The sequence below is a fragment of the Trifolium pratense genome, linkage group LG7 (genome assembly GCF_020283565.1).
Source record: "Trifolium pratense cultivar HEN17-A07 linkage group LG7, ARS_RC_1.1, whole genome shotgun sequence".
Lineage (NCBI taxonomy): Eukaryota > Viridiplantae > Streptophyta > Magnoliopsida > Fabales > Fabaceae > Trifolium > Trifolium pratense.
Window position 1 is genome coordinate 31,088,067 of NC_060065.1, and position 25,093 is coordinate 31,113,159.

At 35.6% G+C, this 25,093-nt stretch overlaps 2 protein-coding genes across 5 annotated transcripts; both read left to right on the plus strand.

Moving 5' to 3' along the window:
• Positions 1-19,057: 19,057 nt before the first annotated feature.
• Positions 19,058-20,232, plus strand: LOC123898676. Of its 2 annotated transcripts, none has more exons than XM_045949689.1 (3): positions 19,058-19,552; positions 19,625-19,930; positions 20,091-20,232. In XM_045949689.1, exons 1-3 carry the CDS (start codon positions 19,483-19,485, stop codon positions 20,177-20,179), a joined length of 465 nt encoding a protein of 154 aa, XP_045805645.1. In that variant the 5' UTR covers positions 19,058-19,482; the 3' UTR covers positions 20,180-20,232. The 2 variants fall into 2 exon arrangements, with proteins under 2 accessions (XP_045805645.1, XP_045805646.1); XM_045949690.1 differs by having other exon boundaries at positions 19,643-19,930; positions 20,091-20,231.
• A 618-nt stretch (positions 20,233-20,850) lies between these two features.
• Positions 20,851-24,439, plus strand: LOC123898046. Of its 3 annotated transcripts, none has more exons than XM_045948894.1 (4): positions 20,852-21,291; positions 21,408-21,509; positions 23,836-23,938; positions 24,217-24,439. In XM_045948894.1, exons 1-3 carry the CDS (start codon positions 20,962-20,964, stop codon positions 23,935-23,937), a joined length of 534 nt encoding a protein of 177 aa, XP_045804850.1. In that variant the 5' UTR covers positions 20,852-20,961; the 3' UTR covers position 23,938; positions 24,217-24,439. The 3 variants fall into 3 exon arrangements, 2 of the variants coding, with proteins under 2 accessions (XP_045804851.1, XP_045804850.1); XR_006805192.1 differs by having other exon boundaries at positions 20,854-21,291; positions 23,762-23,938; XM_045948895.1 differs by lacking the exons at positions 23,836-23,938; positions 24,217-24,439 and adding an exon at positions 21,592-21,637 and having other exon boundaries at positions 20,851-21,291; positions 21,408-21,555.
• The last annotated feature ends 654 nt before the right edge of the window (positions 24,440-25,093 follow it).

The window sequence follows — 25,093 nt, forward strand, 5'->3', positions numbered from 1 at the left end:
ATATATAAATATAAATATTACATATAAGATATTGTTTGATTTGTTTTGATGCATATTTTCAAAATATCAAGTTTTTATAATTTTTACTAATGGAAAATTAAAGATAATAGTGATCAAAATTGTGCGTTGGCATACGTACATTAGTCAAACTAGCTCTTATATTTTGAGTAAACAGCCACTTTGGTCCCTGAAAGTGTCACTCGCTGTCAAGTTAGTCCCTGAATGAAGGAAAACTAAAAAATAGTCCCTGAATGTTAATTCCGTTAGTCAATTAGGTCCAAAACGTTAGATAGACGTTAAATGTGATGATGTGGCATTGTTATTAGAATATTTTATTTATTTACTGATTTTTTTAATGTCCATTATGACTTTTATTTTATTTAACATCAATTTAAAAAAAATAATAATAATACACAATATCCAAAGAAGAAAAAAAAAAACACAACCAATTGAGAAATCTAGCTATCTTCTTCCTCTTCTCTCCTCCCCCTTCACCATCACAACATGTAACACCCTAACCCATACTACCCTTAAAAACGTAATTTTAAAAACTTTTTAACAAGTGTAAAGGCAGAGTGCCACGCGGTAATTAAAACACAAGCATACACACAGAGCGTCATGAAATTTAACATGAACAGCAACAGCGGATTCAATCACACCAAGCATGCATATATATACATATATATATACATAAGCCATATTCATCCCTAAGGATGTCACTTATACAAGAACTAGCATATCAAAAGGTAACACCGATATACGATGAAATCCAAGCGTAATCCCCGACTCGATGTTACATTACCAGAGCATTTACTATTTACAAACTCTAACCAAAAGCTAGTACTAAGAGGAGTAATCTATGCTAAGTCTCCTCACCAAAAGGTACTTCAACACCAAGCTAAAACAGCAGTCTAAACGTCGGCACAGTCCTCAGCCTGAATATCTGAACCCCCAAAGGTCCAGCAAATAACACAAAGCAGAGAGTTAGAAAAACATAACCGCATATCATACGAGCATAAGAAAGGCCTTACACTTCCAAACTATCATACATATTCTAACTCACACCAAAACATCTCACTAAACAATTATCAATTAATAAGGTTCAACACAATTCAACCAGATAATGTCACATACCATTTATCAAATATATGCGCATTTACCCTAAGGTATCTAATGCCAATTAATTCACTGTCATGCCATCCCTAGACATGACTAAATGCATGTGGTACCAAGGTGTCTCACCAACGGTGGACCAAGAACAGTTTTATATCTTGCTGGATATGTCGGAACTTACCGAACCATCTTATCTCCCTTGGATAAGCCAACACAGTTTTATATCCTGTTGGATAGCAACTCCGGACTCATGGATTCATCTAATCCGATCCTCGGCTTCATTATGGACACATAATCCATTTTCGTTATTGGAACCCAAGTTTCCAATGTTCACATACAATCATGAATGCATGTATGCATACACATATCAACCATATGATATTCTCTAGCTCGAAGCTACACTTTTATGAATGCGGGAACACAATCCTAACACATTCACTTAACATTGCAAATTAATGCCAAAACATAACATTGCTCACTTTAAGCTACAACTTATTGCATACACGTTTATCAATCATATAACGATTAACAATAAGCATTAACAGTATCAACATGTATCAACAATCATGTAAGGATACTCTTAAACCATGTTACAAGTGCCTAATCACACTTACAAACATCAACAAGAATTGCTGTCACAGAGGCCTTCGCTAAGCGAAGCCTCAGCGAGACATGGCGAACCTCACCAGGAAGTCACCTGCTCATAGCGAGCATTGGCGATCTTCAACGAACTATTCGCTGAGCGAAGGCTTAGCGAGCCTACGCGAACATCACCAGAGAATCACCTGCTCATGGCGAGCATTGGCGAGCTTCAGCGAACATGTTCGCTACAGCGAACTCCTGGTCGCTTAGCGAACTATACCAGAAAAATATCTGTTCTTGAGTTTCAATAAGGCGGTTTAACATCAAATCAACTCAAAAATTCATTCAAACATGTTATAAATTCTTATAAACAGCTATTTCAAGCATATATGGTATCAAGGAACATTAATCATCCCTTCCAAACATCCAAATACCTCTAACAATCAAAAATCATGCCAATTCCTTGGGTTTTAAGCAACTTTCATAAACTTTCTCAACATGATCCAAACACATGTATATTTTTCATGAAATCAAGCCAGTGATTAACACATACAAAGTGATGATGAAGAACATCACACTCACATACAAAAGCTTAATCAAAAGTCTAAAAGAAATTGAGTGGGAGAGTTCGGGAATGAAGACATAGACAATCTCCCCTCTCCTTGCCACTCAAGAATCATGAATTCTAATCTCTTACCTTAAGCAAAGATGATGATCCAAGCCTTTCCTCTCCTCTCTTGCTCGTGATTCTCCTAGCCAAAACCCTAGCTTAGCTTTGCTCTTGCTCTTACTCTTGCTCACTCAAAGCTCAAAGAAAATGAATTGTGATACTATTCATGTGTTTGACTTGCTACTTATACTACTTCTATTGTCATGAACCAAGCCCAATTGGCTTAGGCCCATTGCCTCTCACGCCCATAAGCCCAAAACAAGTGTTCTCGCGTCTAATAACTTACGTTCGGCTAAATAATTATTCGTCGCTCACTAAAATAATAAAAGCCAATTAATAAATAAAATAACATTTAATAAAATACACGAATACGAAAAATGGGTCGTTACAATCCTACCCCCCTTAAAAGAATTTCGCCCTCGAAATTACCTAGAAACAGATCGGGATAAGAATCTCTCATCTTGCTTTCCAACTCCCACGTCGCATTCTCACCAGCCGGTCCTCCCCACACGACTTTCACGGATGCAATCTCTTTGTTTCTCAACCTCTTCACTTCCCTTCCTTCGATTCTCAAAGGCACAGTCTCGATGGTCAAGTCATCCCTCACTTGAACATCGTCCGATTCAATCACGTGTGTCGGATCAGACACATACTTGCGCAACTGTGATACATGAAAAACATCGTGCAAATTCGCCAATGATGGCGGTAATGCAATCCTATATGCAACTTTCCCAACTCGCTTCAAAATCTCAAACGGCCCAATAAACCTCGATGTCAACTTTCGCGACTTCAACGCACGTCCTACTCCAGTAGTCGATGTAACTCGTAGGAATACATGATCCCCCTCTTGGAATTCAATGTCCTTCCTCCTCTTATCATGATAACTCTTCTGTCGACTCTGAGACGCTTTCATCTTCTCTTGGATCATCCGAATCTTCTCTGTTGTTTCTTGTACAATCTCTGGTCCAAGAATTGCACCTTCTCCAGTTTCATACCAACACAGAGGTGTCCTACACCTTCTCCCATACAAAGCCTCAAACGGTGTCATTCCGATACTAGAATGGTAACTGTTGTTGTATGTAAACTCTACCAACGGCAAACAAGAATCCCAATTCACGTTTTGCTCCAAAACACAAGCCCTCAACAAATCCTCTAAGGATTGTATCGTCCTCTCCGACTGACCATCTGTTTGAGGGTGATACGCTGAACTCAACCTCAACTTCGTTCCTAAAGCTTCTTGCAAGCTTTCCCAAAATCTGGAAGTAAATCTCGGATCTCTATCCGAAATAATACTTGTTGGAATACCATGTAGCTTCACAATCTGCTCCACATAAATCTCGGCCAACTTAGGCACCAAAGTACCTTTCCTGATAGCAATGAAGTGAGCACACTTCGTCAGACGATCTACCACTACCCAAATCACCTCGTTACCTTTCTTGGTCTTCGGTAAACCTCCCACAAAATCCATTGCAATGCTATCCCATTTCCATTCGGGTATAAACATTGGTTGCAACAAACCAAACGGCTTCTGATGTTCAATCTTCGATTTCTGACAAGTTAAGCATGAATAAACAAATTCAGAAATTTGCCTCTTCATTCCCGGCCACCAAAATAACTTCCTCAAATCCTGATACATCTTGGTTACTCCAGGATGAATACTCAAACCACTTCTGTGACCTTCTTCCATGATCATTCTTTTCAATTCGGGTACATCCGGTACACAAACTCTTCCGTGAAATCTCATGACTCCACTTTCGTCAATCTTGATATTGGTCTCCTTGCCTTCATTGATGAGTACCATTTTCTCCATCAATTTCTTATCCGATTTCTGACGTTCTTTAATATCCTCGAGAAAAGGATTCGTCAACTTTAACATTCCAAGCTTCACACTTGAAGAAGTAACCTCACACACAAGACTCAAGTCTCGGAATTCTTCAATCAACTCTAACTCTTTCACCATCAATGACGACATATGCAAAGTTTTCCTACTTAACGCATCGGCCACCACATTGGCTTTTCCAGGGTGATAACTCAATTCAAAATCGTAGTCCTTTAAGAATTCGAGCCATCTTCGTTGCCTCATATTCAACTCCTTCTGGTCGAATAAGTATTTCAGACTCTTGTGATCACTAAACACTTCAAACCTCGATCCATACAAGTAGTGTCTCCACACTTTCAAAGCAAACACCACTGCGGCTAACTCCAAATCATGCGTTGGATAGTTCCTCTCGTGAACCTTCAGTTGCCTTGAAGCATATGCTACCACATTACCCCCTTGCATAAGCACTCCGCCAAGTCCTAACTTCGAAGCATCGCAATACACGACGAACGACTCTTTGGCATCAGGTAAAATCAACACGGGTGCAGTAGTCAATCTTCTCTTGAGCTCTTGGAAACTCTTCTCACAAATACCATCCCAAACAAACGCTTGATCTTTCCTCGTCAACTTGGTTAACGGTAAAGCCAACTTCGAAAAACCTTCGATGAACCTTCTATAATAACCGGCTAAACCAAGGAAACTTCTAATCTCTGAAACAGATTCCGGCGTTCCCCACTGTGACACAGCTTCAACCTTCGCAGGATCTACCGCGATTCCTCCACTTGAAATTATATGCCCTAAGAAACTCACCTCTTTCATCCAAAATTCACACTTTGACAACTTGGCATACAACTTCTTCTCCTTCAAGACTTGTAAAACAATCCTCAAGTGCTCTTCGTGCTCTTCCTCGGATTTTGAGTAAATCAAAATGTCGTCGATGAACACCACCACGAATCTATCCAAAAATGAATGGAAAATTCGGTTCATATACTCCATGAAAACTCCGGGTGCATTGGTCACACCAAACGGCATAACTGAATACTCGTAGTGCCCATACCTCGTCCTGAATGCAGTCTTAGGTATGTCTTCCGTCTTCACTCTAATCTGATGGTATCCAGATCTCAAATCTATCTTACTAAACACGCAAGCTCCAACTAGTTGATCCATCAAATCATCTATCCTCGGAAGTGGATATTTATTCTTGATCGTCACTTTGTTCAACTGACGATAGTCTATACATAATCTCATGCTTCCATCTTTCTTCTTTACAAGCAATACCGGCGCTCCCCATGGCGAAACACTCGGTCGAACAAACCTCTTCTCAAGCAGCTCTTCAAGTTGCTTCTTCAACTCATTCAACTCAGACGCTGACATTCGATACGGCGCCATCGATATCGGACTAGTTCAAGGTACTAGGTCGATAGAAAACTCTACCTCTCGCTTCGGAGGCACGTCAGATATATCATCCGAAAACACATCTGGGAATTCACAAACGATCGGTAACTCTTCTATCTTAACTCCTCCTTCGAGTTTCAATGATGCAAACATCATGAACATCTCGGCATGTTCTTTCAACGCTTCCGATACTTCCTTCCCGCTCATCAAATGCAAGTTCTCCTCCGGCTTCGGAAAAACAACGGCCTTCTCACGACAGTTGATATGAATTCGGTTGAAGATTAACCAATTCATACCAAAAATTACATCCATACCACTAAGTGGAATACACACTAAATCCATTCCAAAGTGCCTATCAAAAATGGTTACGGGGCAGTTACGACATACTTGTCGAGTAATCACTGAACCATTAGCAGGAGTTTCTATTTCCATCCTACCTGTCATATCCGTTAAAGGAATACTAAGACGCTTCGCACAATCCAAAGAAATAAAAGAATGCGTCGCTCCCGTATCTATAATCGCAATTAAAGGAGTGTCATAGATGAAACACGTACCTCTAATGAGATTGTCCTCAAGGCTAGCATCCTCTCCACTCAAAGCAAACACCTTGCCCATCACCTTCTTGGGCTTCTTACAAGTCAGACTCTTGTGGCCTTCATCTCCACAGTTGAAACACACCACTTTTCCTCTGCAAGCTTCGGTCTTGTGGCCCAACTTTCCACAATTCTTACACCTATCTCCCTTCCTCGGGCAATCATAAGACATATGACCCCGTTCTCCACAGTTATAACAACTTCCATTCATCGGCTTCTTACCACCACTTGTATTCCCTTTACCGCGGTTGTCATAAGGTTTTCCGCGCTCTTGCCCTTTCCCTTTTCGGTCGTTCACAGCTTTGTAGTAGTTCACCTTAGCTCTACCATCCTCATCACAGATCCTACTCTTGTTCACAAGGGTCGCAAAATCCCTTATCTGTGAAAATCCAATCATATGTTTAATGTCTGGACGTAGACCACTTTCAAACTTCACGCATTTGTCGTCCTCCGCTTCCAAAGTGTTGTAATGCGGACTAAACGCACACAAAGTCTCAAACTTGACGGCATAGTCAGCCACCGTCATATTCCCCTGCTTCAACTCCATGAATTCTACCACTTTCTTATTCTTCACATCAACAGGAAAATACTTAACCAAAAATTCTCTTTTAAACATTGTCCATGGTATAGCCATACCACCGGGTCCTAGCCTCAACTTGGCGTTCTTCCACCACACGTTCGCTTCCTCGCGCAACACATATGTTCCAAGGGTTGTCTTCCCTTCCTCGGAACAATCCATTGCTTCAAAAATTATTTCAAGTTCCTCCAGCCACTTGTGAGCTCCATCCGGGTTGTAACCTCCGGTAAATGTTGGCGGTTTCTGCTTCATGAACCGTTCCAACCTCATCTCTACCTCTCTTCCAGGTTGATGATCTCTAACCACTATGTTGGTGAGTGCGGCCAAAGCTTCCGCAATCTGGGCATTCGTTCTCGCAGCAGCCATGATTCCTGAACGAATCACAACTAGACGTTAGAAAGTACTAACAGTGTTCCCTACACATGCTCATACGGGGAAAAGAAAAGTCCTAATTGGTTCACACGAACCGACCTGCTCTGATACCACTATTGTAACACCCTAACCCATACTACCCTTAAAAACGTAATTTTAAAAACTTTTTAACAAGTGTAAAGGCAGAGTGCCACGCGGTAATTAAAACACAAGCATACACACAGAGCGTCATGAAATTTAACATGAACAGCAACAGCGGATTCAATCACACCAAGCATGCATATATATACATATATATATACATAAGCCATATTCATCCCTAAGGATGTCACTTATACAAGAACTAGCATATCAAAAGGTAACACCGATATACGATGAAATCCAAGCGTAATCCCCGACTCGATGTTACATTACCAGAGCATTTACTATTTACAAACTCTAACCAAAAGCTAGTACTAAGAGGAGTAATCTATGCTAAGTCTCCTCACCAAAAGGTACTTCAACACCAAGCTAAAACAGCAGTCTAAACGTCGGCACAGTCCTCAGCCTGAATATCTGAACCCCCAAAGGTCCAGCAAATAACACAAAGCAGAGAGTTAGAAAAACATAACCGCATATCATACGAGCATAAGAAAGGCCTTACACTTCCAAACTATCATACATATTCTAACTCACACCAAACCATCTCACTAAACAATTATCAATTAATAAGGTTCAACACAATTCAACCAGATAATGTCACATACCATTTATCAAATATATGCGCATTTACCCTAAGGTATCTAATGCCAATTAATTCACTGTCATGCCATCCCTAGACATGACTAAATGCATGTGGTACCAAGGTGTCTCACCAACGGTGGACCAAGAACAGTTTTATATCTTGCTGGATATGTCGGAACTTACCGAACCATCTTATCTCCCTTGGATAAGCCAACACAGTTTTATATCCTGTTGGATAGCAACTCCGGACTCATGGATTCATCTAATCCGATCCTCGGCTTCATTATGGACACATAATCCATTTTCGTTATTGGAACCCAAGTTTCCAATGTTCACATACAATCATGAATGCATGTATGCATACACATATCAACCATATGATATTCTCTAGCTCGAAGCTACACTTTTATGAATGCGGGAACACAATCCTAACACATTCACTTAACATTGCAAATTAATGCCAAAACATAACATTGCTCACTTTAAGCTACAACTTATTGCATACACGTTTATCAATCATATAACGATTAACAATAAGCATTAACAGTATCAACATGTATCAACAATCATGTAAGGATACTCTTAAACCATGTTACAAGTGCCTAATCACACTTACAAACATCAACAAGAATTGCTGTCACAGAGGCCTTCGTTAAGCGAAGCCTCAGCGAGACATGGCGAACCTCACCAGGAAGTCACCTGCTCATAGCGAGCATTGGCGAGCTTCAACGAACTATTCGCTGAGCGAAGGCTTAGCGAGCCTACGCGAACATCACCAGAGAATCACCTGCTCATGGCGAGCATTGGCGAGCTTCAGCGAACATGTTCGCTACAGCGAACTCCTGGTCGCTTAGCGAACTATACCAGAAAAATATCTGTTCTTGAGTTTCAATAAGGCGGTTTAACATCAAATCAACTCAAAAATTCATTCAAACATGTTATAAATTCTTATAAACAGCTATTTCAAGCATATATGGTATCAAGGAACATTAATCATCCCTTCCAAACATCCAAATACCTCTAACAATCAAAATCATGCCAATTCCTTGGGTTTTAAGCAACTTTCATAAACTTTCTCAACATGATCCAAACACATGTATATTTTTCATGAAATCAAGCCAGTGATTAACACATACAAAGTGATGATGAAGAACATCACACTCACATACAAAAGCTTAATCAAAAGTCTAAAAGAAATTGAGTGGGAGAGTTCGGGAATGGAGACATAGACAATCTCCCCTCTCCTTGCCACTCAAGAATCATGAATTCTAATCTCTTACCTTAAGCAAAGATGATGATCCAAGCCTTTCCTCTCCTCTCTTGCTCGTGATTCTCCTAGCCAAAACCCTAGCTTAGCTTTGCTCTTGCTCTTACTCTTGCTCACTCAAAGCTCAAAGAAAATGAATTGTGATACTATTCATGTGTTTGACTTGCTACTTATACTACTTCTATTGTCATGAACCAAGCCCAATTGGCTAAGGCCCATTGCCTCTCACGCCCATAAGCCCAAAACAAGTGTTCTCGCGTCTAATAACTTACGTTCGGCTAAATAATTATTCGTCGCTCACTAAAATAATAAAAGCCAATTAATAAATAAAATAACATTTAATAAAATACATGAATACGAAAAATGGGTCGTTACACAACACACGCTCCACACCTCACCACACCAAACTATGTGATTAAAACTTATTCACAATCCCAACAAGTTAGTGATTATGCACTTCTTTCCAACATTTTCCTATATGAATCCCCTCTCTCAAACACATTTCAATCTTGTTCTTTCTCACAAACCCACCACCACACTCAATCTTTCCGGCATCGCTGCAAAACCGTCTGACACCAATGGTCGACACCATTTTTCTACTCATTAAAGTTCTACCTCCTTCACCAAACGGATCGTTAAACTACCACCATCATTGTCGGAGCTCCGCCACTTTAAATACCGTTTCCAGTCACCCACGATGCCGGATCTTGAAATATAAATATGAGATTTATGTTTCTCTTCAACTCTTTGATGAAAACCCACCAATTGATTTTAAACCCGGCCGATTTCCGACCACTGCAAGCCAACCCACAAAAAACAAGCACCAAATCCTTGCTCCTAGTCACGAGCTCTCTCTATTTATCAAAGTTTTTTCATTTATTGAAACCTTGTCGCCTGACCGCCGTCGTGTTTGCCACGGGCAGCAAGAGAGAGGATGTGGATGCAATTTGGAGAGAAAATTGAAATGGAGCAAGAATGAAGAGAAATTAAATTATTATGTTTATGTCTTTTTTAAATTGATGTTAAATAAAATAAAAGTCATAATGGACATTAAAAAAATCAGTAAATTAATAAAATATTCTAATAACAATGCCACATCATCACATTTAACGTCTATCTAACGTTTTGGACCTAATTGACTAACGGAATTAACATTCAGGAACTATTTTTTAGTTTTCCTTCATTCAGGGACTAACTTGACAGCGAGTGACACTTTCAGGGACCAAAATGGCTGTTTACTCCTTATATTTTGGGACAAAAGAATAACAACCTTTTCACATAGAATTTGGATTATTTTCATTCAAAAATCCTAAATTCAGTTGCATTTAAAAATATTTTTTAAAAAGTGGGACAATTTGTTAAGTTTTTGGTGCAATAGGGACTTTTAAAAAAAATCTAGAGCCTTCAGTTAAATTGTCTCAATATTGCAGAAATCGTCAATATTTTGAAAATGGTTTAAAAATTATAATTTTTTTTAAAGAAAGTTTAAAAATTATAATTAGATTCACAAATATTATCTACTGTTAATTTATATTTTTAAATAGTCAATTTAATATTTAAATATATTGTTTATTAGTTAATTTAATTCATAAAATTACTAACAAAAGGTTATAGAAATGTACTTATACTTTCAATGTGTGATGAGATTAAAGATTAAAGAGCATGTGTATGTACATATATACATGCATGCATAGTGTATCATTAAGATGAGCATGAACATGAACACGATGATGATGTTGTATGTGATGATATAATAGTAGTATTTCATTTAACGAAGGTGTTAGGTATTTTTATTTTTATTTTTAGGTAAATGCTAAATAGTGCTTCTGGGGCACTCTTTAAGCTTTTAAATAGTAAATTTTTTTATAGAATTTTTATGGAAATGCGTGAAGTCAACGTATTGAAAATTTGAGTGTTTAATTTTTTGAATAAAAAATTTCTTTTAATGAAATGCTTAAAAAATACCCCTGGAGCACTCGTTAGCAAGACCCTTATTTTTATATATAAGTGTTTATTTGGTTTTTGGGTGGTTTAATTTTGAGGATATCCTTTTCATCGTTTAAAAATTCGAGGTATGCGTTTTAAAGTTTGAGTGCGAAAGGTACTGTGTGTTTTTTGTTTTCGAGCCTCGTGCGTCCTATACCCCCCTTCCTCCTTTCCCACCCACCCATCATTAATTTTTCAAATTATCTCATACTCCAATACTACTACTACTACTATTAATTTATTTTTAAAAAAATATAAAAAATTAAAGTTTCATGTAGTACTATAAATATACAAATAAATTAAATTCACTAATAATTTTCTTTAATATATTTAAAAATTCATAGGTGCTTATAAACTTTTAAAGGGCTTAATATGTAAAAATATCTATATTTATTAACATATGAAAAATATACTTTAATTTTTTTGAAAGGGTACACAAAGTAAACTTATGAGACTGATAACTATAAGAATTTAAGACTATTTTATAGTACTATTAATAACCACAAAACACAATGCTTGCCGTTGAAGGTCAATTCAATGTTGCTGTATATCGGTGGTGAGTGCAGAGCAGAAAGATGAAAAAAAAAAAGTGTTTCTGTTTATCTGTGTTCCTCATGAGAGACCCCTCAAATTTCCACTTTTGTTTATGCATATGTGTGGTTTCATATGCTTCACATGCTTGCACACACATGCACAAATTTTTATCGAAAAATGTTAATTAGTGTCTCCGAGACACTAACTAATTAAATAAAAAATAAAATATAGTAAAATTATTTGGAACATACCTAATAATCAATGTTTTTAAAATATTTTAAAAAAATATTGTTTTCAATATAAAATATTTTTTTTAACTAGTAGGCACTAGTTAGTAAGACTCATTTTCAATTTAATTTTCAACTTTACTACTTGTTGTGCTTTGAATTAAAGATGATTCTGGTGCTGAATAAGCATGGTTACTTTGAAGGAGCTGTTTGGTTTTCTTCTATAACATGTTAAAGTGCTAAAGATCTTCAGCTTTTCAAAATCCAAGGAAAGTTGTAAAGTCCTACACCTAACAACTGTAGCTACGTTTTTGTTATGTCACATAGGGTACCCTAGGCTTTATGATGCTTTTGTGAGGATCTAGTACAAAATTGCATTTAGGAGGGGTATGGGTGTGTGGTGAGGGGTTCAAAAAATAAAAGAGAGAGAAAACAAAACATAACATAACATATCTTTCTGTTGCAGCCTTGCAGGGATTAAATTTAAGTTAAGCTGAAAAAAAATTAAAGAGGGGTGGCAGAAGGAAAATTAAATTGTGGAATAGTAGGACACTATATTTATAGGCTATGATGATGATATGTTAAATTTTTAGTGTGTTAATTAGAGAAAGTTGTTGACTGAAAGACTGTGATTTGTTTTTTTCTTTGTTTTGTCAATTGGGTCTTTAGGGGTCAGGGTTTAGGCCTTTACCGATTTGGTTCTTGATTCAAATTAAAGAGGGATAGTAAAAGAAAGAGGTTTAAGTTTAATTCTTAATTCCATTTAATAGAATCAATCTTCCTACTATTTTTTCTTATAAAGTAATTTAGTAATTAGTGATTATATTTTTACATTTTTGGATGAATAAGTGAGAGTACTATAATTTAAACTTCAATTCTTGTGTGCCTCCGAAATTTTCATGTCATCTCATGTATTGTGGTAGAAGTCTCTGCAACAAAAAGGCCAAACAAATTTTATGTATAGGCCAAGTTGGCCCAAGGTCCTTGTCTCGTCACTCGTTAAGCGCGTGGTACATGGGATCGAAAAAATTAAAGTGTTCCGAAATTTTTAGTCACAATTCAATCCACTTATATAGTATTTGTGTGGGGTGTGTACACAAAAAAGTAGCTCAAAATTCAATTTCTAGACAGTGGTTTACATCGGACGTTTCAGTCAAAAAATCAAAATAAATCGAAACTTCGTCGGAATGTTTAGCCACTTTTGAGTACACTTATACATATTGTGTGGAGTGTGTACACAAAAAATCATCTCAAAATTTGATTTCTAGACAATGGTTTACTACCTATCCGCCTTTTTTTTCGATGTTTCAACTTTATCGAATATTTCTACCAACTAAGCTATGTTTACTGAAAAAATGTTCCTACTAGTTTTATTAGACCTTGTATATATTTTTTTCTTTTCCATAAAATCATTTCATCCATTCATCTAAAAAAAGATGTACTCCATAAATCCTAGAACTAGTTAGAAATCATTGCCAGTAATCTTTTGGGTTAGATCCTTCAGTTTGTTGATTTCCAAATGGGAAGATGCCGTGACTACATGTTGAGGTTTTATTTTAGGTAATAGTCATGGACCGGCAACAAAGAGTACTTATGAATCATGATACTAGTACTTTTAAAATAAATAAATTATATAGATCATTTTATTTACAACCTTCGATTAATATGGATATTAATTACCAACTACCAAGTACAAACATCTATAGTACCAAGTACAGTTTGAATATTACTATAGTTACAATTTTTTGAAATATTTCTTAGTACTACTAAGTTTAAGTTTTTTTTTTTTTTATCATCAATATTCAGTCCATTAAAAGGTCTAATTTGGTTTGAGATCAGTTCTGGTATCAAGTGGTTTCATCTTCCTCCAATCACAGTTACGAGAGATCGAACCGTAATCCTTTTTTACGAAGTTTAACGTCAATTACTACTTAACCTATTATCATTGATTAAGTTTAATCTTTAGTTGATACATTTACCTAACTAACTGGAAAATTGAATTACTGTTCCAACAGTGAACATTGCTTTTAATTAGCAACACTTTGTGCAGTTTGGCAGCTATAGCTAGTAGTAGTACTAAATGGTGCTCAACAGATTTTATGACACATTTGTTAATAGAAGCAAAACCAATTCATCTCAGTTCTTTTCACTGTTTTGATTGACAAGTGCTTAGTTCTACTAATAATTTTGTACAACAGAAATGAAATGAAAGAGCACTTGTCTCTGCTATCACAACTGTGAAAGTTAAAACCGACAATTATTTTGTGTTTGCTGATTAGTTATGTTTGTCCGGGTCAAACGCCTGCCTTAAACTATTTACTCCTATTACTATGACAACACAGAAGTTATGTTTATTTAGGGTGAATTTCATCCGCTAAAAAATACAGAGAGATCTTATAATAAGGACCGGAGGAAGTATAAGACAATTTCAGCTGTACTAAATTTGTTTGTAAAAGTGTTTTTAGGATTGAAAAAATTGGGAGTTAAGAGATCGGAGAAAAACTGAAATTTTTGTCCCCAACGAACCATATGATAAGTTTTTGTTTTCTGTACAAGTTGTCTAATATATCAAAATAATCTTTTGTCTACCGAACATCGTATAAGACAACATTTGTTCAATACTTTAAACTCTATTCTTTGATGTTCTCTCATGTATTGTTCTATCATATACTTATATTTTGCAGATCAAACGGACCCAAAATATTAATTAAATTTTGAGCCTATATCTTATGTTTTTCATATGGAAAAAAAAACCTATTTGATAATTTTTTTTTTTTTTTTACAATATTTGATAATCTTTCACAAGCTTATGGTTTATTTTTGCTAGCTTATAACTTACTATAATTCAATTAACTTATAGTTTAAATTTATCAATCTTTTATCTTAATTTTACCTTTGTCACTTTACTTTTTTTAAAAAAATATATATTAATTACCGCTGTTTTTTTTATGTTATTTCATACTTATAAGTTATTCAGCTTTTAATTACAAGTTAGTTCAACCGCTAATTTTAGTAAAGATTATGAATTCGATAAGCTAACTTATCAACTTTATGTTATTTTTATCAAGTAGTTTTCGTCCTAGTGGTGCCGGGCAGACGAATAAAAGCACCTTAAGTAGACTAACTCGTCTCGTCACAATATATATTTTTTAGTGAATTAGGTGGAACAAATCAACTAGTAGTAACGTATTCAAAATCTCAATTTGCATGCCCCAAAATAACGAGTTAAATGGGTCAACCCAACATGTTCAACCCGTTTTTCCATTATATATTCCCACATGTTACTATTATATCAATAATAAAATGTTTTTACCTTGATTAAACAAATTTAGTTAAGTGCAAATAATTTTTGAGATTTCAAGCAAAATATATGTTGAATTTACTATGTTTCATTTTTTAATATTTAGCTCCAAAAGCTTTATAAAGTTCAACTATGCTCCATTCCGCCACAACCCGTCCTTTTCGAGCGTGAGCGTATTAATCACTAATTGAAAATCAACATGCAATTCCACTTTATGATAACCATGCGATCATGTCAAATTCAAACCGTCAAACACATCCAAAACCTTACCACAAAACGCACTACAAGTCCCCAATCCCTATCCCTTCAGAAAACTGTAAATCGACTCCTCATTTGCCCTCCAAATTCTTCCATCCAAACACACCCCAAAAGTGGTAGATATTTTCTCTCCCGACCACCCGCCTTTATTTTCTATCCCATCAATTTTCATTTTTATCCTTGGGTGTACTTCGGTTTGTACGAACTGAATTTTTTTGTCATGCTCTAAAATTTCGGTTAATAAAAACTGAAATTTTGTATTCCAAATTTTGCATTTCGTCTGTGTTTCAGATTTCCTGCATAAATTCAGCATCAGACTCTCAACTTCCACAATTTATTTGAAATACTAAACGATGCCCGATTTGAGTAAACGACCACTCGTTGGAAAACTTAGGGTGTCAAGATTACAAATATAATTTTTGTTTTGAGGTTTAACTATCCAATTGGTTCAGTTTAACCAAATAATCGGGTACTGGTACAAAAATAGAGTAGAAACTTTTCTCAAACTTGTAGATATATTTTCTCATACTCTACTTAATTAAATTTAACAATTCCGGTGTCAATCCTGTAGTAAATTATGTCTTCTTTACACTAGATTAAAAATCATTAGTATACGACTTATATTCAGATAGATATGCTAAATTTACCACAGGTAGCTCTACACGAATTTTCACATAAATCTTTCTTCTTTTCTTAACACTTATGGTATTTCGGTTTGTAGAAACCGAAATAAGTTGGCCAAATTTTTTCAAAATACGAGGGGCAAAATGGAATTTTAGGGAGTATAAAAGAAACCCTGGAGGTCGGGAGAGAAGACGTGAAAGTGGTATCCATAAAGTTAAAACAATATCATGAAACAATGATTTTATAAAGCATAAAAAGAAACGGGCCAATTGAGTTATGGTACAAATTCCAGTTTAAAAGATTATGGGCCCATTGCAAATTTAATCTGTCCAAATTGGCATTGCAATTGGCGTTGATGTTTTCTCTCCCCACCCCCGTGAATTTTTTATCCTTCCTGAATTTTTAATTTTGCCCTTGAAAAAACTTCGGTTCGTAGAAACCGAAGTTTTTTTTTTGCCTTGAAAACAAATTTCGGTTTCTAAAAACCGAAATTTACTCTGAATTTGCACTAGTAAAAATTCGGTTTCTGCGAACTGAAATTTTCTGCAAGGGCAAAATTGGAATATTGTGGTATAAAAGATTCACGGGAGGTGGGGAGAGAAAACATCATTAACATTAGGGTGATGCAATTGGCCTTATAAGTATAAACCCACTTTATCTAATTCATTAGGGTGATGATATTTTTTTTTAGTTTTACTGAAAATGAGAAAAATTTCAAATCTTCTTGGGACAGTTTTAAAATGGTGTGCCACTTTAATTAATAAAATTTTATCCCTTTTCCAAAGTTTTATTTACTACTTTTTTTTCCTCTTTTTTGTTATACTATCATAATTAGAATTATAAGCTTTACCCAATTAATTTATTTTGGGGAAAACCAAGAGGATGATGGGTTTGATATTGGGCTTAAAACATTATAATGGATCGAGGCAGATTATTTTCTTACCCTCCATAGTTATAGTATACTTTCAGAAAAACAGTTTTAATATTGTCTAGAAGTGTAATAATTTTGTGTTTAATTCATAAGAGTTAAATTGATTATTACTATGAGAAGCAACATGATAGTTAGAATTTTAAAATTCAGTTGAAGGTAGTTAAATGACAGTTGTAAATTGGTTGGGTTAGGTTTGAGTTTGTTGCTATTAGTTAGTGACTTGTTATGCAAGTAACACTCATATAAGTACCCTTGTAATATGTGACAACTGTGAGTAAGTGATAAGTGAATAATGCTCCTTCTCTTTCATCCCATCTCTTTCTTTCTTGGGTCTTGCTAAACAGTGCTCCCGAGGCACTCTTTAGCATTCCATTTTAAGAAATAATTTATCCAAAAAGTGAAACATTTCAATTTTCAATGCGTTGACTTCGCACATTTCCACAAAATTTTGACAAAAACTTACTATTTAAGATGCTTAAAGAGTGCCACATGGGCACTGTTTAGCATTTTCCTTCTTTTAATTCTTCCTTACTCATATTAAAATTTGTGTGTTTCCTTACTCAAATCGAGCCTATCTTTAGTGACTGTGCACTGAGCATATATTGTGCCTATTTTCCGTGTGTTTGTTTTAGTGCTAGCTGCGCCAACACCCAATATTTTGTTTCTTTGAAAATATACTTTCAAACATGTAGTGTTTAGGAACGTGAAGGTTGTACAAAAAAAAATGTGGAGCTCCAAAAAGAAGTTCTTTGAGTTGAAAATTATTGTGCCATTTTTTTGGTAGATAAAATTATTGTGTAAACAAATGACACATTGTGGGATTTATTGTCCACGGTGTTACACATGGTGTATATACTAAAAAGTTCTTTGAATTTGTCGGATTTGGATACTCTCTCTTTTGGTGTTGCCCTCTCTTCTTTTCTTCATCTAAGGGTGGTGATTTATAAAGAAGAAAAAAGTTTAGAAGAGAGAAAAAATGAATAAATGGTTGAGATTGATGCTAAATGAAAGCATGAGAGAGTTTAAATCCGAGTTTGTCCATGATGCTGTCATAAGGTGTCAATTTTTTTTTGTGTTTATCATTTTTGATAGTTCAAACATTTGTTTCACTACAAGAAAATATCAGATTTGCTACCAGAATTTTGCTACAAATTGCATTTCTAGTTAATCCCAATTAAAAATCCCACTGTTTGACTGATGCTTTTTTTTTTTTTTGACCCATTTGACGGATTCACTTCAAAAACTTATATTAACTCATTTTTTTCTTTATTTTTCCATTATTTATTATTTTATTTTTTATGCTTATTAGTTATTACTTATTAGTCTCTCAGAATCTCTTATTCACAATCATCTCTCAAAATCGAAAGAAAGGAATCACTTCTTCACAATCGCTTCTTCATCAGAATCACCAACGCCGTTCATCAGTACCGAATCCCTAACTCGGTCTCGTTCACCAACGCCGTTCATCAGTACTGAATCCCTAACTCGGTCTCGTTCACCAACGCTGTTCATCACCATCTTCGATTCATCACCAAATCGCATTCTCCGATTCATTACCAACGCCGTTCATCACCATCTTCGATTCACATCGGTATCTGATTCATCACTGATTCACTCTTTCGTCGATGCATCCAATTTCTTCATCTTTCGAATCTGGATTCATTCTTCATCACATCGGTATCTATCATTCTTCATCTTTCTTCATCGCCGATTCATTCTGTATCTGATTCATCGCCATCGCCGATTCATTCTGTATCTGATTCATCGCCATCGCCATCGCCGATTCACTGATCTCACATCAAAAGCTTATATGTGAGTGATTGATTATGAAGTAGGATTTAGGTGTTTCAGCTTTTATGTGTTTCAGCTTATATGTTTCAGCTTATATGTGTTTCAGCTTATATGTTTCAGCTTATTTGTTGGTTGAAGTACTAATAAGTCAGAGTATATGAATAGGTAGGGTAGTTCTAATCATTATTGTCAATGAATAGGTAGGTAGGGTAGTTCTAACAAGTTGTAATAGTTCCCTCAAACCATAATCATGAGAAGTTGGATGCTGCGAAGAAAGGATAAGTTAGACGAAAACTCTTCGTAGCTGAGAGCTTCAATGATGAGCAACTTGATTTGAATGAGTTGGATGCTAGTGATTATTATCAAGATGATGGATCCTTTGGAACAAGCAATGTTGTCATAGAAGATGAAGAATTTTCTTTATTTGATGCAAATTCCCCAATGGAAGATGTGGATATAAATGATATACATAAGTCAAAGAGTGCTCCACTTACTGACCAATTCATCGATGACAATGAATACAGTGTCAATAATGAATACTTAGATGAAGATGTGGACAAACAATGAGTTTTTGTTTCATTGTGTATTTATTTTGATATAAACAATGTATTTATTTTTTGTTTCATTATGTATTTAATTTCCATCCAATTCATGTTACAAAATGGACTTTTTTTACTTATTAACAAAAACAAGAACAAGTTGTATCTAGATATAATAACATGGCAATCCGAGGTAGAGGAAGTGGACTTGGTCAAGGGAGAGGTCGTAATCCACCTCAGCATTCCCCAGGTATATATGTCCCTTTAGTACAATTCTAGTTACTGCATCAGATTTTTAATACAATTCTAGTTACTACATCAGATCTTCCTTCACATATAGGTGTTCAGAATAACCAGCACAAAAGGCAAAGGCTATACAAGTCTTCTGATTCTGAAGAGAGACATGAATACTACATTTATGATGGAGGAGCCAATCACAGGCGAGGTCAGAGTGATGCAAATAATGTGAAAAAATGTAAAGGAGTCAGTTTTGAATTTTCCAACAATATGAGGCAATTAAGTGGAGGAATTAGACATAGTCAAAGGCGAGGTCAGAGTGATCCACCAGAGCCTTCTCAATCATGCACTAGTCCAGCACCACCACCACCACACATGTCATTTTCCCCAGGTACTGTTTATAAATGAGTTTCAACCTTTTTGTGATATTTTTAACCTTTGTGTGTTCTGTGTTAATGTGCTATGTGTTTGATATCATGCTTAAGTGAAGTTAAATTATGATAGAATCATACACATTCTCATTATTCAGCTGAGGTTATATTATTTCCCAGGTGTCAATAATGATAAGAACAAAAGACAAACGGAAGGACTGACTGGAGCTGATGCAAGAAAAGGTACTACTTATACACAGACAGCTTAATTATGATTATGTTGTAATTGGTATAGTTGTGACTTGTGAATTAAAGTGGTGTGAAATTAATGGATGAAGTTGGTTTATTAGATTATTTCCAGTTCTCTTCTTTATTTTGAAATTTTAGTTTGAAGGCTTAAACTTCCATCCTGTAATTCGAAGGCTTAAACTTCGCTTATCTCGTATTACTTTTACACCAATTATTTTGTATTTGAAAAATTCATCTAATATTTAATAATTGTATTAATAGGATTGGATGACATTTAATTTAATTTATATATATATTTAGTGCTAGTCAGTTGTGTACAATGTGACAAATTATTGACATTTAAGTCTAGTATGTGATGTTTTCTATACTTGTGAGTGTTTTAAAATGAAATTTTTCCTGTGATTTTGTAACTGTTATAACTGCCTCATGGAATACAGTGTATACTCCCATTGATGAAGGTGGTCTTGACATTAGGTCTCTGTCTAAGCTTAACCAAGATTCTAATCTAAAACTGTTTTATGGGATCTTATTAAATCCCACTTGCAGGAGGAGGTTTGTTCCCCAGACTGTGACCCGTGATATTATATCTAGGGTGATCACGAGTATGCCTACTCCAGCTGAGAAGTGGAAGGATTATCCAATTGAAACGAAGGATGAGTTATTTAAAGATTTCATGGCAAGTATTTATGTGTTCCAGCCTTATATTTATATTTTTATGTAGGTGAAGCTATTTTATACATATTACTTTAACAAATCAAAATCCAAAACTTAGAAGTAAGCTGAAGCTAGTTTATACATAATTATGCAGGGTAAATATAAGTTTCCCTCAGATTATGATCGGAATATGGCAAGAACTGTGTGGGAAAAAACATGCATGGATAGGTATCCTGATCATTTAAAAAATGCAAGAAACGTGGCCTTACGAGAAGTGAACTCAACGAATTTGGTCGACACTAAGGGCCATGGACCCAAAGGAATGAAGGCAGAAGTATGGGATGGTTTGGTCGACATTTGGTTGAAACCCGAGTGGAAAAAGAAGTCGGATGCTAATCGTTGTAATAGAGCTTCCTTACCTGATGCAGTCTTGCACACAGGAGGCTCCATAAACTTTGGTGAACATAAGAAGAGGATGGTAAGGCTCCATATTACAATAATCGTTGTAACTTTCTTTATAAACACTTGCACCGATATTTTTAGAGACGAAGTGCATATAGAGATGCTAATTGTTGGCAAATTTGGTGAACATAGGAAGAGGAATTGAAACATGAAGTTTCATATAGGGATGTATATGACCGGGTTCATAAGAAGACAGATGGACAATATATCTCCCAACGCTCAAGAACGTATATTGTAAGTTACTTCAACTTTGAAAAAGTTAATTGTAATATGAATGTAGGTTGATGTTAATTATTATATTCAAAATGTTTGTCAGGAGTCATATGACACTGCCATGCTGGAAAAGTATGGAGAGGACTTCTGTAACACCCCGAACTAACTACCCTTAAAAACGTGATCTTAAAAACTTTTTAAAGATAAGTAGCCGGAGCGCTACGGAAAAGCATTTTCAAAACGATCGTACACATGACACGAAACGTCGCAGCGGAAAACATTAAAATAAAGGATTTTCAAAGCAATGAACAAAATAGTTCAAAAGATAATTCATCTACATAAAACATAAGTTAAGATGTTCGCATCGATATACGACGGAATACAAACGATCCCCGACTCGATGTTACAACATACCAGAGCACTAATATACATCACAACCAAACTAACTTAACAAAACTATACAAAGGTAGCCTACACTAGCTCCTCACCAAAAGTGCTCCACACCAAAACGATCTACAGCTAAAGCTCGATCGAAACCTCGACCTGAATACCTGAACCCCCAAAGGTCCAGCACATAACAATTAGGTAGAGAGTTAGTAAACATAATCACATACATACGAATATAGAAACGCACCTATATTCAACCTATCACGTATTACTAACTCACAAACATGCCTCGATAAGTAATACACCAGATAACACATACTCACAAATACACAACCATATAGTTTCACGTCATTTCGGACAACACAAAGAACTCACATAACACATAACACATAATTGCACATTTACTCAAATGCGACTAATGCCAAACATTCAATGTCATGCCAACCTAGACACGACTAATGCATGTGGTACCATCTTCTTTATCAAGGAACTTACCATTGATATTCTTCTTTATTGGACAAGTCCAATATCCTTCTTTATCAGACAAGTCTGATATCCCTAAATAATGCATGAATTTATGAATGCCATGCATTTACCAAACATATGATAATCACTTAGCACGAAGCTACTGCTCACTACATGGATAACATAATCCATTAAACTTCTTTATCAGACAAACTGATATTATTCTTTATCGGACAACCCGATATACAAAAATACATATACTTCTTTGACATTTTATATAAATGCCATTACACAACACAATTATTAAACATATAATAATTCCAAACCAAAAAGAAACCAAATACATGGATACACACACTTTACAAACATTAACAAAAATTGCTGTCACTGAGGCCTTCGCTAAGCGAGGGCTTAGCGAGACTTGGCGAACCACACCAGTAAGTCACCTGCTCATGGCGAGCATTGGCGAGCTTCAGCGAACCTGTTCGCTGCAGCGAACTCTTGGTCGCTTAGCGAACTACACCAGAAAAATATCTGTTCTTGAGCTTCAATAAGGCGGTTTAACACTCAAATCCATCCAAAATACATTATAACATGTTATAAATGCATAACAAGTGATCAATCATGTATATACCATACATATATACATGTATTAACATTCACAAACACCAAAACACATCACACATACAAAATCATGTCAATTTCTTGCAAAATAAGCAAAGTTGCATAAACATGCAAAAACATCATCAAACATATACATATTCCCTCCTAGATGTTCATTAAGCATACTAAGATGAAAAGACATGTTTATGATAAAGAAACTTCACCCAAACCCCAAAGAAATTGGATGAGAGAGTTCAGGAATGGAGGCTAGACACCTCCCATCTCTTGGATCACCCAAGCTTATGCTTAACCACTCTCACCTTAGATTGAACGATGATTCTTGGCCTCTAAATCTCTTCTCCTTGCTCGTGTTCTTCTTCTTGCTCTCCTAGGGTTCTTGCTCTTGCTTCTAAACTCACAAACTCTAACTTCTCATGAAAAATGAATTGTGATACTATTCCTTGGTTTGACTTGCTACTTATACCACTCTCTATTGGTCATGAACCAAGCCCAATGGCTTAGGCCCATTAAGCTCCTATCACACGCCCAAGCCCACTAACACGGCAAAGGTTTCGCTCACAAACTTATGTTCGCGATAAATAATCATACGTCGCGTAAATAAATATTTAACACTAACCCAAAATATATGCAAATATATAAAATATCGATTTACTAAAAATCGGGTCGTTACAACTTCTCCAGTCATCCCATAGTTGATTCTAAAGTATGGACAAAATCGTTTGGTTACAAGAAGACGAGAAACACTTTTGTGGGTCGCAGCTTAGACCTTAATAGTTCTGTGCCTGCTTCATCTGCAGAGGCAAACATAATAGTTACATCAGAAGAATTTATCAAAAAAGCTGTTGATAGAGCAATGACTTCCTTTGTCCAGTCGCAGTTGGCTCCAATGTTGGAGCCAATCCTATCGATGATTCGGTCTATGCATAAAGCACCAATGCAACTTGATGTGGCTGAAAAAGTTCACAGGAATTAAGGTGATACACTATTTCCAATCTATTTTTTCTAGTGATATTTTTTTAGCTAAAATCGATCACATGTATGCTTGTTTAGTACCATTAGAAAACTGTTAACTTGATGGAATAATACAATTTTGAGTTTTATAGCATCAACTACTGCAGACTTACATATTTTGGCATCTATCACCTCAGTTTTTTCTACTTGTTATCATGTTGTTAGATCTGAATATTTTTCTAATCTGTGTTAGTTATTAAGGTGTTTTGCTTTTGTTGTTATGTCTGTAATCATGTGTTAGATAGTGAAGAGGGAGATGGAGACACAGGTAGCTATGGCTGATTTGAAGATGGTGGAGCAATGAAAGGGAGTTTGGAGAAAGTTGTGCAAACTTGTTTGGAGACACGGAGTTTTTTACTTGTTTGAATGATTAAATACAAAAAAACAAATTAATTAGTAGTGGTACTGAGTATTGTTCACAATTGAATGATCATTGGATTCAATTGAATTGATTTTTTGTTGGATGATCATTGGATTCAATTGAATGATTTAATTTTAGCTTGATTAAGTTTCTTGAGTATTGAGTAATGTTTACTTTCAACTTGTGTTTTCATGTTATTCACCAAGTATATATAGGCTTGCATAAGAAAATACTATTAATAGATTATTAAAGTTGAATGATTTAAACAAATGCTTAATCATACAGACAATTAAGAAACCTTCAAAATGTGTTTTATGTAAATAGTTCTCAAAAAGCTTTTTATAATAATTAAAAATATAATTAAAAATAAATAAAATTAAAAGCTTGGATATGGCTGCCAAATTACTAGGAATGTCTAGCTAGAGATTTATTGTGAAATTGTTTGTGGCAATATCCTAGCGAATTAGTTAGGAAACACAAACTTTTGAATATTATTTAACCAGGTATTAATTGGGAACTAGCTAGGATTTACTGTATATTAGTTGCAAATTAGCTAGGAAATTTTTTGATAGGTGATTTGCCACCCAATCCATGCTACGCCCTATATGACAGCTAATTCACCACAAATCTGTAGCTAACTCTGTTTTACTAGAGATTAGCTACGGAGTAGCTAGAAACACCTTCGTAGCAAATCTGATATTTTCTTGTAGTGTTTGCAAGAGATGGGTATACATCCTATATGACTTATTATTAATAG